The sequence below is a fragment of the Rattus rattus genome, chromosome 7, assembly GCF_011064425.1.
Source record: "Rattus rattus isolate New Zealand chromosome 7, Rrattus_CSIRO_v1, whole genome shotgun sequence".
Lineage (NCBI taxonomy): Eukaryota > Metazoa > Chordata > Mammalia > Rodentia > Muridae > Rattus > Rattus rattus.
This window is the reverse complement of record NC_046160.1, coordinates 115,179,111-115,198,397: the sequence shown is the minus strand read 5'-3', so window position 1 is coordinate 115,198,397 and position 19,287 is coordinate 115,179,111. Positions and strand designations below refer to the sequence as shown.

General features: G+C 42.1%; 1 protein-coding gene across 1 annotated transcript; it reads right to left on the bottom strand.

Moving 5' to 3' along the window:
• Nucleotides 1-989: 989 nt before the first annotated feature.
• Nucleotides 990-16,181, bottom strand: LOC116905877 (serine protease inhibitor A3B-like). The gene is made up of 4 exons (XM_032908866.1): nucleotides 15,545-16,181; nucleotides 13,511-13,784; nucleotides 12,452-12,602; nucleotides 990-1,181 (listed from the first exon to the last, which is right to left on the bottom strand). The coding sequence occupies exons 1-4, from the start codon at nucleotides 16,179-16,181 to the stop codon at nucleotides 990-992; spliced, it is 1,254 nt and encodes a 417-aa protein (XP_032764757.1).
• Nucleotides 16,182-19,287: the final 3,106 nt, after the last annotated feature.

Genomic DNA, 19,287 nt, shown 5'->3' with positions numbered 1-19,287 from the left:
CTGCCAACCACAAGTGTGATGCCACTGGATTGGATACCCTGCTTGGTAAAGTTTGTCCCTCTTGCATCAGGGAACTTTGAAAACCATAGTGTCCAGCTGTGTGCCATGAGGAAACAACAAAGCTACTGCATTCATCAGTTTCCTCATTTATAAAATGGACTAATAATGTAGGTCACAGAATCAGAGAGTGTGTATGACAATCTCTATGTCCCTGTTGTCACCAGAGCCCAACCCCTGCCAACAGAAATGAGTGGACACTGTCTGGACATGTTCTGTGCAGGTAGACATTTATTGATCCTTTGTTCCTACCCTCTCATTTTGGGTGATGAAGGAGGAGGTTTCCAACTGTCCTGTGAGGTTGGTCATCTGGGCACTGAGAGAAAGGCAACTACTCTACTCTGATTAGGAATGCTAGAAGGAAAGGAACTGGTGTGAGCATCAGGCCCCATGCATCTCAGAAGTGAGGGCTCCAATAGTGTGGAGAGGGTCAGCAGATCCTGCAAGGGTCAGTGTACAGGACAGACTGTAGTAGGGAGAGAGTGGTGGAACCAAGGGTTCCAGATGCTGCAAATAGACTGAGGGCAGTAAGTTCCCATCTTATTCCTTAGCCTGTTGTGCATATGGGTTGACCTCTAAGCTTGCATAGGTCTACCAAGTTTGCAGAAATGAAAGGCAGACATGAGCAGAACATATCTGGGCAATGGGCCTACCTGTTGGGCCTAGGCTTTTGGTAGAGGTAGACAAGTGGGAGTAAACACAGAAGAGGAAGAACGGCAGAGTTCAGGCTCAGGAATATGAGCTAGTGTTGCCAAAAGAACTGGGAGCCTGACATAGACCATCCATATGCTCCTGTGATATGAGACTAGTGAAGTCAGTCGGAGTCACTGTTCAATTACAAACTTGCCACAGCCAATGATAAGATGAAAGCCAAAATACACATAGGCACTCCATCTATTAACTTGGAAAGAAGCCCCACTACCTTCGATGTTCTAGTTTTCTAAAGGGTTGACAACCTTGCCCATAAAACGAATAAGCACAGAATCTGGGTCTAAAATAAAGTACAGGAATTGCTCCTCAATGCTAACACATATAGGTTTAACTTTAACAGACAGTATGTCATAATTTAATCTCGAGATGGCATCTGCTTCTGTGCCTGCCTCAGCCATGTCCAGCACAGCCATCTGTGGCCCATCTGTGGAAGAGAAACACATCACTCACTAGAAACCAAGGTACAGAGGAGAGAGGTCTGGAGCAAGCAGGGAGTGCTGGCCTCATCTGCTAGTGAATTTCTTGGTTCCTTCCTTGAGCTTTGACCCTGGTTTTCCCAAGCCTCTGCTCAGGGTGTGAGATGACACATGCCCTGGGTCTGCTCAGAGTCAGAAACGGTGCTGCTCTCCAGTTACTACAACAGGAGGATAGGAATGGGCAATGACAAATGTTTCCCCACAGGCAGCCTCCCAACATCCCTACTGTGTGCTGGCAGTCAGTGCAGGTCTTTGTTGAGGTTTATTCTTTTTCTAGCTATTGTTATGCTAAGTAAAGGCCCCCAGGACCTGATTGTTCCAGAGATGAGAAGAGTGTCTGCACTTAGATGCTAAGTGACAGTGACCTGGTCCCCAGGTCATTTCTGATTGGAAAATAAAGATACCAACAGCCAATAGCCAACCAGAAGAGACATAATTGGTGTATAGGTTCTCTGGCGTGGGGTCCAAGGTGAACCACAGGGGAGACGTGCAGAAGGAGGAAGGAGGGGGAAACCACCATGGTTCACAATGAAGAAAATGTGGCCCTGGGAGCTGTCTAATTTGAATTTAGTGAAGCCCACACGTGCAACATAGTAGGTAAAACTTGGGGTATCAATAGGAAAGTAGATTCTAATAGTGTAAAGCCTAAGCCACTGACCAGCTTTGTGGTGTTTCAGGCTTAGTGCACATATGAAGGTTGTTTATGTCTTTCATTGGGGAACTTAAACAGCTAACACAGGGTGAAACCTCTGGCTATGATTAAATAATGTCTACAAACTATTGGTGTCTCGGCATCTGACAAAAATTTACTTAAAAATTAATTTGTGATTCTCCAAGGCAAAATATATGCTGGAGGATAAGGAGGCAGAGGGAATTGGTTTCATAGCAAGGCCAAGTGGTTCTTTTCCCAAGCGGCAAGGGGTCAGGACTAGGACAATATATATGCTAAATTTTTGGGCTCACGGCTTAAGCTAGAACACAGCTGTGTCCCCAGGCAGACCCAGACAGCATACTGGGTGGCAGGATCAGACTCCAGCTGAGGTCTTTTTGGGTGCTTCTAAGGTGCCTCTGAGATGCTAGGAGCCAGAGTGCAGAGAGAAAGGGTACATGACTCCTACAATCAATAACAAAATCAAGACAACAACAACAAAAACAGAAAAGGAAAAGGTATGGAGAATGAGTGGAGATGCAAGGTGTCAATGCTATTAGAAATTTCTGGGTTCTTAGAAAGTAGGCGCAACAGAAATACTGGGACTACTTAGCCTAGCATATGACACATATCTTGGCCTGAAAATACGTTTATACAGTAAGTAAAAGGGAATTGGACTGAAGTAAAATATGGGGAGGATATTAATTCACTTTCTATAAAGAGAGAAGGATGTATGTATGTTTATCAAGAGAGATATTAATCTCCAAAAAATAAGGAAAAATAAAATATGATATACATGTTTTAAGGAAATAAGGGAGATTTCATTAGATGCTGAGGAATCATTTGACAAAATTCTACACCCCTTCATGATAAAAGTCCTGGAAAGAATAGGAATTCAAGGCCCATACCTAAACTTGGTAAAAGCCATATACAGCAAACTAGTAGCTATCATTAAACTAAATGGAAAGAAACTTGAAGCAATTCCACTAAAATCAGGGACTAGACCAGGCTGCCCACTCTCTCCCTACTTATTCAATATAGTTCTTGAAGTTCTAGTCAGAGCAATCAGACAACAAAAGGAGATCAGAGGGATACATATTGGAAAAGAAGAAGTCAAAATATCACTATTTCCAGATGATATGATAGCATATTTAAGTAATCCCAAAAGTTCCACCAGAGAACTACTAAACCTGATTAACACCTTCAGCAAAGTGGCTGGGTATAAAATTAACTCAAATAAATCAGTAGCATTCCTCTACACAAAAGAGAAACAAGCCAAGAAAGAAATTAGGGAAACTATACCCTTCATAATAGTCCCAAATAGTATAAAATACATCGGTGTGACTTTAACCAAGCAAGTGAAAGATCTGTACAATAAGAACTTCAAGCCTCTGAAGAAAGAAATTGAAGAAGATCTCAGAAGATGGAAAGATCTCCCATGCTCATGGATTGGCAGGATTAATATAGTAAAAATGGCCATTATACAAAAAGCAATCTACAGATTCAATGCAATCCCCATCAAAACACCAATCCAATTCTTCAGAGTTAGACAGAACAATTTGCAAATTCTTCTGGAATAACAAAAAACCCAGGATAGCTAAAACCATCCTCAACAATAAAAGGACTTGTAGGGGAATCACTATCCCTGAACTCAAGTAGTATTACAGAGCAATAGTGATAAAAACTGCAGGGTACTGGTATAGAGACAGACAGACAGACCAGTGGAATAGAATTGAAGACCCAAAAATGAACCCACACACCTATGGTCACTTGATTTTTGACAAAGGAGCCAAAACCATCCAATGGAAAAAAGATAGCATTTTCAGCAAATGATGCTGGTTCAAATGGAGGTCAGCATGTAGAAGAATGCAGATCGATCCATGCTTATCACCCTGTACAAAGCTTAAGTCCAAGTGGATCAAGGACCTCCACATCAAACCAGATACACTCAAACTAATAGAAGAAAAAGTGGGGAAGCATCTGGAACACATGGGCACTGGAGAAAACTTCCTGAACAAAAAATGGGGTTCAGAGCTAAGCAAAGAATTCACAGCTGAGGAATGCCGAATGGCTGAGAAACACCTAAAGAAATGTTCAACATCTTTAGTCATAAGGGAAATGCAAATCAAAACAACCCTGAGAATGGCTAAGATCAAAACCTCAGGTAACAGCAAATGCTGCTGAGGATGTGGAGAAAGAGGAACACTCCTCAACTGTTAGTGGGATTGCAGACTGGTACAACCATTCTGGAAATCAGTCTGGAGGTTCCTCAAAACATTGGACATTGAACTACCTGAGGACCCAGCTATACCTCTCTTGGGCATATACCCAAAAGATGCCCCAACATATAACAAAGACATATGCTCCACTATGTTCATAGCAGCCTTATTTATTATAGCCAGAAGCTGAAAAGAACCCAGATGCCCTTCAACAGAGGAATGGATACAGAAAATGTGGTACATCTACACAATGGAATATTACTCAGCTATCAAAAAACGACTTTATGAAATTCATAGGCAAATGGTTGAACTGGAAAATATCATCCTGAGTGAGGTAACCCAATCACAGAAAAACACACATGGTATGCACTCATTGATAAGTGGCTATTAGCCCAAATGCTTGAATTACCCTAGATGTACAGAACACATGAAACTCAAGATGGATGATCAAAATGCGAATGCTTCACTCCTTCTTTAAAAGGGGAACACGAATACCCTTGGCAGGGAATAGAGAGGCAAAGATTAAAACAGAGACTGAAGGAACACCCATTAAGAGCCTGCCCCACATGTGGCCCATACATATTCAGGCACCCAATTAGACAAGATGGATGAAGCAAAGAAGTGCAGGCTGACAGGAACAAGATGTAGATCTCTCCTGAGAGACACAGCCAGAATACAGCAAATACATAGGCAAATGCCATCATTAAACCACGGAACTGACAACAGGACCCCCGTTGAAGGAATCAGAGAAAGGACTGAAAGAGCTTAAAGGGGCTTGAGACCCCATATGAACAACAATGCCAACCAACCAGAGCTTCCAGGGACTAAGCCACTACCCAAAGACTGTACATGGACTGACCCTGGGCTCCAACCTCATAGGTAGCAATGAATAGACTAGTAAGAGCACCAGTGGAAGGGGAAGCCCTTGGTCCTGCCAATACTGAACCTCCAGTGAATGTGATTGTTGGGGGTAGGGCGGTAATGGGGGGAGGATGGGCAGGGGAACACCCACAGAGAAGGGGAGGGGTTAGGGAGATGCTGGCCTGGAAACTGGGAAAGGGAATAACAATCGAAATGTAAATAAGAAATACCCAATTTAATAAAGATGAAAAAAAGGAAATAAGGGAGAAATTAATTGAAATTGATTAATGTCCCTTCTGGTTTACTGCCTGGAGCTGACCCTGTGCCACAGCTCTCTGTGCCCGGATCCTGCCAGGAGAGAGCCAGACTCCCAGGAGTGCTGACACACCAGAGAACACATGTGAGACTACCACTTCTGCTCAGATATGTGGTCTGGGAGGAACCTGCCCACAGCCCATGAAACACAGGAACAGAGGAGCAGTCAGGGACAGGATCCTTCCAGTTTCTGTCTGTGCATGGAGCTGGCCCTGTGCCACAGCTCTCAGTACCCAAGTCCCTCCAGAAGAGAGCTGGTATTCCAGAAATGCTGACACACAGGCTTACAGGAGGGTCAAGCCACTGTCAAAGATAGCAAGACCAGCTAACACCAGAGTTAACCAGAGGGCAAGAGGCAAGTGCAAGAACTTAAGCAATAGGAACCAAGGACACTCAACATCATCAGAACCCAGTTCTCCCACCACAGCAAGTCCTGGGTACCCAAACAAACTAGAAAAGCAAGATTTTGATTTAAAATCACATCTCATGATGATAATAGAGGACTTTAAGAAGGATATAAATGACTCCTTTAAAGAAATGCAGGACAACAAATGTAAATAGGTAGAAGCCCTTAAAGAGGAAAAACAAAAACCATTTTAAGGGATAATTTACAAATAATTAGGGTTTTAGACAGGGAGGAAACTCAATAGGGAGCTTAGACTCAGGAATCTCTCTTCCCTTTCCACTTCTCTGTTCTTTTATCTTAGATAAAGGAAAGAGTGTTGAAAAGAAAAAATGGAGAATGTTGTAATATTATAGGAAATTAGAGAAATAGGGACGGGTTATTAAATTACTTTTTTTTCATCTTTATTAACTTGGGTATTTCTTATTTACATTTCGATTGTTATTCCCTTTCCCGGTTTTTGGGCCAACATCTCCCTAACCCCTCTCTCTCCCCTTCTCTATGAGTGTTCCCCTACCTATCCTCCCCCCATTACCGCCCTCCCCCCAACAATCACGTTCACTGAGGGTTCAGTCTTTAAATTACTTTTAAACAAAGCACTTTATAGCCAAAATCTTATATTGGCAGACATGTTTATATTTTGATGCAAAATTGAAGTTTTATTTTCTTACATTAGTGCAGAATTTGTATATTGATTGAGATTTTATTGGTATAAATTTTTGTTTACTGATAAAATATTTAAAATTAATTTTGGTACTCTTTGTCATTGTGCCTATGCAACTCATTTAAAACAACAAGGTTTGATCCCACTCTTTTAAAACTACTATAAACTTTTTAAAATAATTAAGTAATGCAGGTTAACAGAAAGATAGAAATAATCCCATGCGTGCTATCGGACCACCACGGCCTAAAGCTGGTCTTCAATAACAATAAGGGAAGAATGCCCACATATATGTGGAAATTGAACAATGCTCTACTCAATGATAACCTGGTCAAGGAAGAAATAAAGAAAGAAATTAAAAAACTTTTTAGAATTTAATGAAAATGAAGGTACAACATACCCAAACTTATGGGACACAATGAAAGCTGTGCTAAGAGGAAAACTCATAGCGCTGAGTGCCTGCAGAAAAGAAACAGGAAAGAGCATATATCAGCAGGTTTACAGCACACTTAAAAGCTCTAGAAAGAAAAGAAATAAATAAACCCAAGAAGAGTAGAAGGCAGGAAATAATCAAACTCAGGGCTGAAATCAACCAAGTAGAAACAAAAAGAACCATAGAAAGAATCAACAGAACCAAAAGTTGGTTCTTTGAGAAAATCAACAAGATAGATAAACCCTTAGCCAGACTAACGGGAGGAAACAGAGAGTGTGTCCAAATTAACAAAATCAGAAATGAAAAGGGAGACATAACTACAGATTCAGAGGAAATTCAAAAATCATCAGATCTTACTATAAAAGCCTATATTCAACAAAACTTGAAAATCTGCAGGAAATGGACAATTTCCTAGACAGATACCAGGTACCGAAGTTAAATCAGGAACAGATAAACCAGTTTAACAACCCCATAACTCCTAAGGAAATAGAAGCAGTCATTAAAGGTCTCCCAACCAAAAAGAGCCCAGGTCCAGACGGGTTTAGTGCAGAATTCTATCAGACCTTCATAGAAGACCTCATACCAATATTATCCAAACTATTCCACAAAATTGAAACAGATGCAGCACTACCGAATTCATTCTATGAAGCCACAATTACTCTTATACCTAAACCACACAAAGACCCAACAAAGAAAGAGAACTTCAGACCAATTTCCCTTATGAACATCGACGCAAAAGTACTCAACAAAATTCTGGCAAACCAAATCCAAGAGCACATCAAAACAATCATCCACCATGATCAAGTAGGCTTCATCCCAGGCATGCAGGGATGGTTTAATATACGGAAAACCATCAACGGATCCATTATATAAACAAACTGAAAGAACAAAACCACATGATCATTTCATTAGATGCTGAGAAAGCATTTGACAAAATTCTAACACCCTTCATGATAAAAAGTCCTGGAAAGAATAGGAATTCAAGGCCCATACCTAAACATAGTAAAAAGCCATATACACAGCAAACCAGTGGCTAACATTAAACTAAATGGAGAGAAACTTGAAGCAATCCCACTAAAATCAGGGACTAGACAAGGCTGCCCTCTATCTCCCTACTTATTCAATATAGTTCTTGAAGTTCTAGCCAGAGCAATCAGACAACAAAAGGAGGTCAAGGGGATACAGATCGGAAAAGAAGAAGTCAAAATATCACTATTTGCATATGATAGTATATTTAAGTGACCCCAAAAGTTCCACCAGAGAACTACTAAAGCTGATGAACAACTTCAGCCAAGTGGCTGGGTATAAAATTATTCAAATAAATCAGTAGCCTTCCTCTACACAAAAGAGAAACAAGCCAAGAAAGAAATTAGGGAAACGACATCCTTCATAATAGACCCAAATAATATAAAGTACCTTGGTGTGACTTTAACCAAGCAAGTAAAAGATTTGTACAACAAGAACTTCAAGACTCTGAAGAAAGAAATTGAAGAAGACCTCAGAAGATGGAAAGATCTCCCATGCTCATGGATTGGCAGGATTAATATAGTAAAAATGGCCATTTTACCAAAAGCGATCTACAGATTCAATGCAATCCCCATCAAAATACCAATCCAATTCTTCAAAGAGTTAGACAGAACAATTTGCAAATTCATCTGGAATAACAAAAAACCCAGGATAGCTAAAACTACCCTCAACAATAGAAGGACTTCAGGGGAATCACTATCCCTGAACTCAAGCAGTATTACAGAGCAATAGTGATAAAAACTGCATGGTATTGGTACAGAGACAGACAGATAGACCAATGGAATAGAATTGAAGACCCAGAAATGAACCCACACACCTATGGTCACTTGATTTTTGACAAAGGAGCCAAAACCATCCAATGGAAAAAAAGATAGCATTTTCAGCAAATGGTGCTGGTTCAACTGGAGGTCAACATGTAGAAGAATGCAGATCGATCCATGCTTATCACCCTGTACAAAGCTTAAGTCCAAGTGGATCAAGGACCTCCACATCAAACCAGACACACTGAAACTAATAGAAGAAAAACTAGGGAAGCATCTGGAACACATGGGCACTGGAAAAAATTTCCTGAACAAAACGCCAATGGCTTATGCTCTAAGATCAAGAATCGACAAATGGGATCTCATAAAACTGCAAAGCTTCTGTAAGGCAAAGGACACTGTGGTTAGGACAAAATAGCAACCAACAGATTGGGAAAAGATCTTTACCAATCCTACAACAGATAGAGGCCTTATATCCAAAATATACAAAGAACTCAAAAGTTAGACCGAGGGAGACAAATAACCCTATTAAAAAATGGGGTTCAGAGCTAAACAAAGAATTCACAGCTGAGGAATGCCGAATGGCTGAGAAACACCTAAAAGAAATGTTCAACATCTTTAGTAATCAGGGAAATGCAAATCAAAACAACTCTGAGATTTCACCTCACACCAGTGAGAATGGCTAAGATCAAAAACTCAGGTGACAGCAAATGCTGGCGAGGATGCGGAGAAAGAGGAACACTCCTCAACTGTTAGTGGGATTGCAGACTGGTACAACCATTCTGGAAATCAGTCTGGAGGATCCTCAAAACATTGGACATTGAACTGCCTGAGGATCCAGCTATACCTCTCTTGGGCATATACCCAAAAGATGCCCCAACATATAAAAAAAGACACGTGCTCCACTATGTTCATCGAGCCTTATTTATAATAGCCAGAAGCTGGAAAGAACCCAGATGCCCTTCAACAGAGGAATGGATACAGAAAATGTGGTACATCTACACAATGGAATATTACTCAGCTATCAAAAACAACGACTTTATGAAATTCAGTAGGCAAATGGTTGGAACTGGAAAATATCATCCTGAGTGAGCTAACCCAATCACAGAAAGACATACATGGTATGCACTCATTGATAAGTGGCTATTAGCCCAAATGCTTGAATTACCCTAGATGCCTAGAACAAATGAAACTCAAGACGGATGATCAAAATGCGAATGCTTCACTCCTTCTTTAAAAGGGGAACAAGAATACCCTTGGCAGGGAATAGAGAGGCAAAGATTAAAACAGACACAGAAGGAATACCCATTCAGAGCCTGCCCCACATGTGGCCCATGCATATACAGCCACCCGATTAGACAAGATGGATGAAGCAAAGAAGTGCAGACCGACAGGAGCCGGATGTAGATAGATCCTGAGAGACACAGCCAGAATACAGCAAATACAGAGGCGAATGCCAGCAGCAAACCACTGAACTGAGAATAGGACCCCGTTGAAGGAATCAGAGAAAGAACTGAAGAGCTTGAAGGGGCTTGAGACCCCATATGTACAACAATGCCAAGCAACCAGAGCTTCCAGGGACTAAGCCACTACCTAAAGACTATACATGGACTGACCCTGGACTCTGACCTAATAGGTAGCAATGAATATCCTAGTAAGAGCACCAGTGGAAGGGGAAGCCCTGGGTCCTGCTAAGACTGAACCCCCAGTGAACTAGATTGTCGGGGGGAGGGCGGCAAGGGGGAAGGGTGGGGAGGGGAACACCCATAAGGAAGGGGGGGAGGGAAGGGGATGTTTGCCCGGAAACCGGGAAAGGGAATAACACTCAAAATGTATATAAGAAATATTCAAGTTAATAAAAAAAAAAGAGTCAGATAGTCAAAATCATGGTCATATTAGATTCTAATTAAATTACAATAAATTTTTTCAAGGTTATTTAAAAGCAAATAGCTAAAATAATCACTGTTTAGCAATTCAGTTATGTAATATATCAGTAGATTGTCTTAAAAAGCATTAGAGCTCCACAGAATATGACATTTAATATTATTTCATTATTCAAAGATCTTTTGATTATGAGTCATGTCTGCTCCTGACAATACCCCTGTTCTATTTCCAAGAAGGTGATGAGCATCAGTATCCCCATGTGGAGTTGCTTCATTCATAGGAACCTAGCCACTGGGCAAGAAATGCCCTAATTTTATTGGCAGATAGAATGCTTTTGGAAAAGACAAACAGATGCAGAATGGTAAATTGCTAAGCTCTGCCAAGACAGGGTAAGGTAGTCTTTCAAAATTTCTGCTTCACTTTACATCTTTCAGAGGTTCTGAGCCAGAGGCTGAAGATAGATATTCTAATGATATAAGGAATGTTGGAGACTGTCCAGGAAGTCATTAACAATTGTTTAAATTTGGGAAGCCACATCCCCACATATTCCTTTCTTAAATCTCTGATGGGATACAAGACTAACAATAGTATCACAATCGAACTTATGTTGTTTAGCCTTAAAGAATGTGTTCTAGATTTAAAGGGATGTTTTTTCACATGGTAAAAGAAAGTTAAAATCAAATATGATTTAGGTACAGAATTGTAAACTCATTAAGTTAAAGTAGATGGTAAAATATTTTATGTAAATCATCAAATATAATGAGCTGGACATTGTAAGCATACCTTATAATTTGAATAATTATTATAACTGTACTCAATTTACATCTGAGAGAAAAGATTTTTTATTGGACTAAAAAGGGAAATTGTTGAGATTTAGGCTTTTGCTATCTATTGTAATGCTGAATGGTGGACTCCAAAGACCTCATTGTCCCAGGAACAAGGTACACAGATGCTACATGACCCTGTCCCCAAATTATTTCTGATTGGTAAATAAAGATGCCAACAACCAATAGCTGGGCAGTAGAGACATAGGTGGTATTTAGGTTTCCCAGGCTTGGATTCTGAAGAGAACCACGAGGAGAAAGAATTGCAGGTAGATGAAGAAAAAGCTGCTATGGGATAGTAGTCAAGAGACCATGGCTTAGAGATCTGTCCAATTAAGAGCAGCACAGTTGAGTTAAGACTTAAGAACAACACAGATAAAACATAGCAAGTAGTAACTCAGGGGATCGATAGGATTCTAATAGTGTAGAGGTTAGGCCACTCCCTAATTATTATGCTGTTTAAGGCTTATTGAAAATATAAAAGTTGTATATGTCTTTCATCCAGGAACTTAAATAGATAGGTGGGGTAGAAACCTTGGCTGGGATTAAATAATTTCTACAACAAGTTTTAGCATCTCTCCTGCTCCAACCTCCTTGTGCTATGCACTAGCATTGCATAGGGCGTGGCTTCATATTTCCAGACTACCATGTACATGATACAGATCTCAGGCAAGGCTCTAAGTGGGCACTGGACAGAACACTAGTCATCAACTGACTGTGCATCTAAGAATGTGGTATGAGAGTATAAGGGCATCTTCTCTCCTATTAGCCAGTTTCTTCATCAGAATTGCCATTGACCCATTGTTATTATCTTTATTTCTACTATTGTGTGTGATGATCAAGTAGTAATGGCTGATCACTGCATTGAAGAAGCGGAGACTCTGCAGTGGATTGTAGGAAGCCCTGCATAGGTTGGGACTCATGTGGTCTAAAACCAAGCACAGGCACTTTGCCCACCATTGACTTCTGAATGAGTTCAAGTCCTGAGGGTAAAGAGCAATTGACTGTACACTCTGAGAAGGAGTATCTGGGCTATGACTTATCACTTGCAGGCATGAGGGATCTCAGGCATATAGGTTTTCTCACATATTGAACATCCCCACATGACTAAATGGAATTTACTGTCTACATTTAGGACCCAAAGTAAATGACCCCATGTTCCTTGTCTTACCTGAGAGACAGTTATGTTCTTGGCACCTGTGATTCCTGACAGGTCAGCCTGTGGGGAGAAGACTTCCTTAATGCCCAACTCTGGAAGGATGATGTTTAGGTTGTAGTATTGGGATAAGGAGAACTTGGGTAAGTAGAGCTCATCTATCATCCTGAGAATAAAAAAAAATTAAAGAGCCACTAGAACCTGTTCCCAATCAATAAAACTTATGTCTAAGGGGCAGTATTTTATAGCAGCCCTCTCAATGGAGCAGAGTCTCTTTTCACCCATGCCTAGACCACATGATTTTGCTCTTTCTAATGCACTAATTATTCATCAGGACCTGAGAATATTTACAGTGGACAGGCAACCTGACCTGGTGCTAGCTACTCATTGACTGAGAATGTGCCTCCTAGATCCATAAAATGCAGTCCTTCCCTGCCGTGCCAACCCTCAGTCATAACTAGTGATCCTTGCATTTAAAATTGGACACTGCATCAGAATCCAGTGTTCCTTTCCCTTGGTTGTCCTTTTCAACCTCACCACTACACTCAACCTGACTTTTAACTTATTAAATAATGATCAGTTCTATTTTCATCCCCATATTCTCTTTTTCTCAATTACAAGATACCCCACAAGGATAAGAAATTTGGTCCATTGTTCTCTGATACTCTCTCAGAGTCTAAGCCAGAGATTGTCACATAGTAGGTTTTACCTGAATGGGCGATAAGGAAATGAGACAGCTACAGAGGACATAGCTGATTCTCAAAGGGATATCTCACCACAATTCCCTCTGCCTCCCAAAGACACATTCAAAACCCCTTGTCATTTACAGCCTGATAGAAAACCTCATTCCTTGTTTGAGCTGATCTCATTTTGTCAACAAAAAGAGCCACAGTTAGATCAGGCCCCTAAACAAGTGAGACAAAGAAAGGGAATTCAACTCAACTCCACCTGTCCACTACTGACACCTAAACCATAACACAGGGTGTAAGGGAGACTCTGAAGTACAGGGACACCGGCGTCAGGACAACTGCAGTACAGGGATCAATGACAGTTCTGGGACCTGAGGACATGCACCTGGGCCTCAGAGAGTCCTTCCACTTCCTCAGGGTCTCTGGCTGTAAGCTGGCTTCAACCTGCTCCATCTTGCCCTGGTCAGGGAGGATGAACATGGCCTTGTTATCGCCTTTGTAATTCAGCTCCACCACAGTGCATTTCAGCACCTCATCCCGGAAGTAGGGTGTGGTCAGGTCCTCAATTTTCATCATGGGCACCTTCACAGGCCTCCTCTTGTCCAATATAAATTTTCCCATGAATGTGTCATCAGGACTAAATGGCACCTTCCATTTGCCTAAAGGTGAGGCAAGTGATCAGAATGTAACAGCCACAGAAACATTCCACTTCCTCCCCATCAGTGCTCAGCTTCTGAATTGTAACAGCAAATCATCCATCTTCATTCACTTGGAATGTCCCTCAGGGTAGGATATGATGAACTGGAAAAACTAGGGTAGCAGTGGGAATTCAGACATGGTTTAGAAAGGAACCTCAAAACCAGAGCCTGGCTACTTGATCTCCTGACATAGTCAGGGATCTGTGGTGGAGTGGGTAAGAGAGACAAGAGTAAAGGTAGTGAGACTGGAGACAGGGGTGAGTTGAGATCCTGTCTTCCTCAGGGGATCCACCAATGGCTTGTGGGACAGGTTTTAGTGGAAACAGAACATCACAGACCAAGTTATCCCATATTGTGATCAGTGCACAATTCTATAGATTGTGAGCTAAGGCATGAGTAAGGAGTTGTCATCTCACACATGGGAAATGGTCACCCTGACAGTCAGAGACATCATCTCAAGCATAATCCAGATATCTAGTTTCTGTAACCACAATCAATGTATATTCTGGAACTTGGTAGTAAAACAATTTCTTGGGCTTGGGACCTCGTAGCCTAAAAATGCATCTTACCTCGCACCAAGTAGCACTTGAGCCTGTGTCCTGGGGAGAGTTGAAAGAGCCATGCCCTGCAGTCTGAACTTTCAGGCAGTCACTCTATTTCAACCATTCTCTAGCCCTCAGCAGCTCTGAGGCTATCTTGCCCTTCTGTCTTCTGTCCTCCTGTGCCCTGAACTCCTGTCCTATATTTATGTCCATTGCCACCTTGATTTTTTGCTGATATACCAGGCCTATGCTCCCTGTATCCCAGACTAACTTTAATTAGAGCAAGATTCACCCAAAGTCTGGTCACATCATGACTTCTGCAAGGCAGCAATATCTGGAATGTCATCTTACTCCCTGGTCTCTATCAGGCAAGGAGTGGTATGTGATCCCTGGATTTTCCCCAACTAACCTTACCTATAATGTCCCCAGTTGAGTCTCTAACTACATGGAACCAAGTCCTAGCAGATTCCCTGATCCAGGAATATGTCATGGGAATTCTGATCCCTTCATATATTAATTTTATAAAAGTAAATTTCCAAAAAGCAATCAGACATTAACACAGAACACTGATGACATTTCCCCTTTCTCATGAATTTCCCCCAGTGCCTGCTTCTTCATGCAAAAAACTAGCTCATTACACAACAGGCTCAAGGGAGAAGTCCTATGTAGGAACAGCCCCCATTTCTTCATTAGTTTTGTGTTATGCTACTTTCCCCTTAAGATTAGTGTCACTAGGCCCCTTTAGGTCAAGAAGTCCCAGCCACTGGTACCCTGCTGGAGATCAAGACTCTCAAGAGTGATGGATACCTCAAATGAGAGCATACTAGAAATGCCTGCTCTGGTCAGACTGAGGGATGTCATTTATGTAGGGATTAGCCATGGCTTCTGCCTACTCAGGAGGGTTGGCATTGGAAGACATGGCATTGTATTAGTCAGTAAGCTTAAGTCACAACCCAGATCAACTCTCTTGGATTGACAGCTCAGTGTTTCTTTTGGGCACATCTCAGGAATTATATCAATATGTAAAAATTCTCAGAAAAGTAAGGGCTTTGTGTAATAGGCAGTTAGACAATCATGACTCCGAGATACTGAGTACCTCCTTTCCAGTTGTCAATGTAAGGACACAAGCTCCCAGGCAACATCCCCTCCCTCTATTCACCAACCAGTGACCACACTTACCCATAAAGATAAGGTCACTCACTATCATGATGAATGTGTTTCCATCCAGGTCTGAGACCAACTCCTTGATTTTCTCCTGGCTCTGTTTCTTCACATAGTCATTGATGAGCTTTTTGACCTCACGGGGCTGCTGGAAGTCAACTGTGAATACCTCAGTCTGGTACAGAGCCCTTACCTTCCTCTTGAACTCATTCTGGATCTGCAGGTGCTTTCCAACAAACAGGGCATTGCCTCTGCTGATCTGTACCTGGTCCTCTGGATGGCTGAGCCTCTGTAGGACATGCCCAAAGCCCTGGTGGAAGTCTGCCTTGGGGGTCTCTGTAAGATTGAACCTGAGAACTTCTAGAATCTCTTCTAGGGTCTTGCCCTTTGCTCCCAGAGACAAGAAGGACAAGACAGTTGCAATGCCAAATGGGGAGAAGACAATGTTTTTATTTGGATTCTTGAGTGCCAGCGTCCTGTAGAGAATGAAGGCAAAGTCAGTGTTGATGGAGGCCAGTGTTAAACTGTCCAGTTGTTTTCTAGTATCTTGGTCTTTCTGGACTTCAGTATGCCATCCTAGTGTGCCACCTGAGCAGCAGTGGACAGCAGGGCAGATCCCAGCCATCAAAAACACCAGAACTGCAATGAAGGCCATCTTCTCTGTTCTTCAGGCTGAAAGGAAAACATCCTTTGAGTCAGGGAAGACCAGCTGGTGCTCTGCCCATCTCCTAGTTCTCCTACCTGGCAGGCATTATGCCCTGCCTTGCTGCCCTACCTGCCTCTGTGACTGCCCATAGTGGGTTCTCTGGAGACTCAGATGGCATTACAGCATCTTGAGCTCCCTACTCCCATGGAGGAACTGCTGTTCCAGAAACCAGCTTTTCTATTTAGAGAACCAGCATCCAGAAAGATAAAGGGTCATTCAAGCCTCACAGATAAAGGGAGGGAAAAACCTGGATCAGGACACAATCATGTGAAATCTCTTCTCCTTTCTAGAATGGCATAAAGCCCCATTAGAAAGCAAAGAACCCTATTCTTTTTCATTTGTGCAATCTTCTCTCAACAAGTTCTAGTCCAGCTGAAGGAAGCAACCTTGGATAAATTCTGTAGCACTGAATCTAGTGCATGTTTCTGGAAGTACAGAAATTAATTGAGTTGAAACACTGGAGACATCTGTCTCAGTGTCAAAGCCCTGTCGCCCTTCAGATCAGCTATTATAAGAACTAATAGGGAGAGGACCTTTCAACCCTGCCAGGGTACCACATGGCTTGGAAGGCCTCCTGACATAACAAAAACAAATGTTATTTGTGATTTCTGACACCTATGCAAGATTTCAATTAGTCTGTCAGGGTGGCTGTGTGATAGTAAGAAAATATTTAGACCTCCCTGGGCAGCCTGTTGTGTAGCCCAGTGACATAATTGGCAAAGGCGTCTGCCTCGTCACAGGTATAGGAGTGGATGTGGAGCATTTCCAGAAGGCTTTATTCATATTCCCCCGCTTCGGTAGTGAATACAGTTGAATCCTGTGATCATGATAAACATGGCTACCCAACTGTACCATTTGTGCATGCTGTTCAGAAGTTCAGATCGGGAAGTAGATGAGAAGAATGGAAAGGCAAGTAAGGATAGGGAAGAGAGAGGATAAGATGGGTTATAGGAGAAGGAGGAGTGGGGAAGTGCAAGGAAGAGTGGGCAGGGCATTAGGAGGAGGAGGAGGGGATAGGATGAGGGGACCATGGGGCAGATGGAGGGGAGAGAAGACTGGAAGAGTGTATGAGAATGGGGAGTGGGGGAGGGAGGCGATGGAGCTTTGCCTCATGTTCCCTGGGGCAGTGACACGCCTGCAGAGGAGAAGGCATTCCAGTCACCTTCACCATCTATCAAACTGATTTAACCATTTCTTTGGAAAATTATTTGGCCATGCCTTTGTTGTTTCTTTGTTCTTTTTCTGTTTTTATTTTTAGTGTTTATTTTATTTAATTATGATGATTTGATCTAATCCATACAAAGTGAAATACCCACTCATGAACAATTTCATGCATCAACTTTCTATAAATTAAATAAAAATTATTACTCATAAATTTTATATTACTGTCATTGTCTTAGAGCCATGGATGACAAGCTCCATTTTCAAAAGGCTAAATGTTAATAGTATTTAAGGATTTGTAGGTAAATCTTGGGATAGCCTGTGCTCCAGTTTTTAGGGGACCCACTTGAAGACCAAGCTCAGAACTTTTATGGAAGAATAGGAGGAAGGCTTATGGGCCCTGAATGAGATAGGAATGCAACAAAAGACCAACAGAATCAACTAACCTGGACCTTTTGGGGCTCTCAGAGTTGCAAACACCAACCAAACAACATACACAAGCTGCACTTAGGCCTCCTTGTACATATGTAGCATTCAGCCCTGTTTCAATCCAAAATGATTTCCACAGAAAACAGGCCAGTCTGTTTGTGTAGGAGAAGACCTGGCTCAGTAGCTGAGCTGTTGTCTTCTCTTCTTGCTAGGAGAGACTATAGTCCTTTTTCTTGGCCATAGAATTACCAGGGAATTGTGGTCCCTGACCCAAAGGCATCTCCTGTCTGATGTGAGCATGGTAGTAATGCCACTTCTCCCACAAAGACTCTATAACAGTCCTGTCCCCTCCTGCTCCCACATTATTGCCTTGGCTAGGCAATATCTCAAAACTTTCCTCCTGTGGAGAGTCAGAAGGAACAGGCTCCATTCTCTTTCCAGGAGCATAGACCATGGCACCTGCAACTTCCATAGCAATGGAGACCCATACAAGTGAGGAGAGCTTTATGCACCACAGAAATGTCCTGGATTCAAACCCAGTGACCTAATAACAAGTTCTCACTGCCCCCAAAGCAAGGTTCCAGGTTACAGCCAGTACTACACAGTCTGGGGGTGGTTCTTTCCCTTCTCAACGCAGCGAATGTTTCGTGGGTCTTACCTGCAGAATCAAAGTTAGCTGACAGTAACTGTAAGGTGAGTCCTGGTGTGCCAGTTTTCTGTCTTCCTGGCATGTTTTTAATTCATGCACACTGATGCCCATTTATATCTTGGTACTCCTCCTCCCTCCTCTTAGGAAATGCTGGCTCAGACAAGCTGTGCTCTGTGCTCAGACTGGGAATGGAAGATAGGATGATTTTTGGTGACAAGGACTTATAGGCTCCTTCTTGCAAAACCAGCTCCTGGTGAGAAAATCTCTAACAGTCTTCAAAACAATAGTGGATGTCCTCATTGTGGCTTCTATTTTGTAATAGTTCAAAGATCAGTCTGGAACAGCTGAGCAGTGGAAGCAAAAAGACAGGGCACCAGTCCTGCCCCACTTGTCATCAGGAAGAGCTGTTTTTGACCTGAGTGTCCCAAGTCACTTCAAAAAATATGTCCATGCTCCTTGGCTTCTTTATGGAAAAGCACAGATTAATAATCACATGTCTAGATGCTAACAGGTCTTTGTCTGCATCTATATTACCATCCTTTCTGCCAGGAATGGCACATTCTAAGTAGAAACATGCTCTCCACAGATTTATGAAGGGAATCTGCATGTGTCTGGCAGTGGAGGAAATCTGAAAGGAGTCTGTGTCTGCAAAGACTAACTGATGATAATTTCAGTTCTGTAGAGAATGGAACCTTTCAGGTCCATACAGAGGCCCATTACCTTATCTTGTGCTAAGTTCTGTCTCTATGGGACACCCATGCATTGCCTCCCTATGTGTCAGAACTGACGCCTGTAACAATAGAATGTATTAACTTA

Excerpts from the sequence above, each read along its gene's own strand:
- LOC116905877 (XM_032908866.1), bottom strand. The coding sequence starts at position 16,181 with ATGGCCTTCATTGCAGTTCTGGTGTTTTTGATGGCTGGGATCTGCCCT. Across the intron at positions 12,603-13,510 it reads AAGGACTCTCTGAGGCCCAG|GATGATAGATGAGCTCTACT; the intron begins GTGCATGTCCTC and ends TTTTATTCTCAG. Across the intron at positions 1,182-12,451 it reads AGAACATAACTGTCTCTCAG|ATGGCTGTGCTGGACATGGC; the intron begins GTAAGACAAGGA and ends GATGGGCCACAG.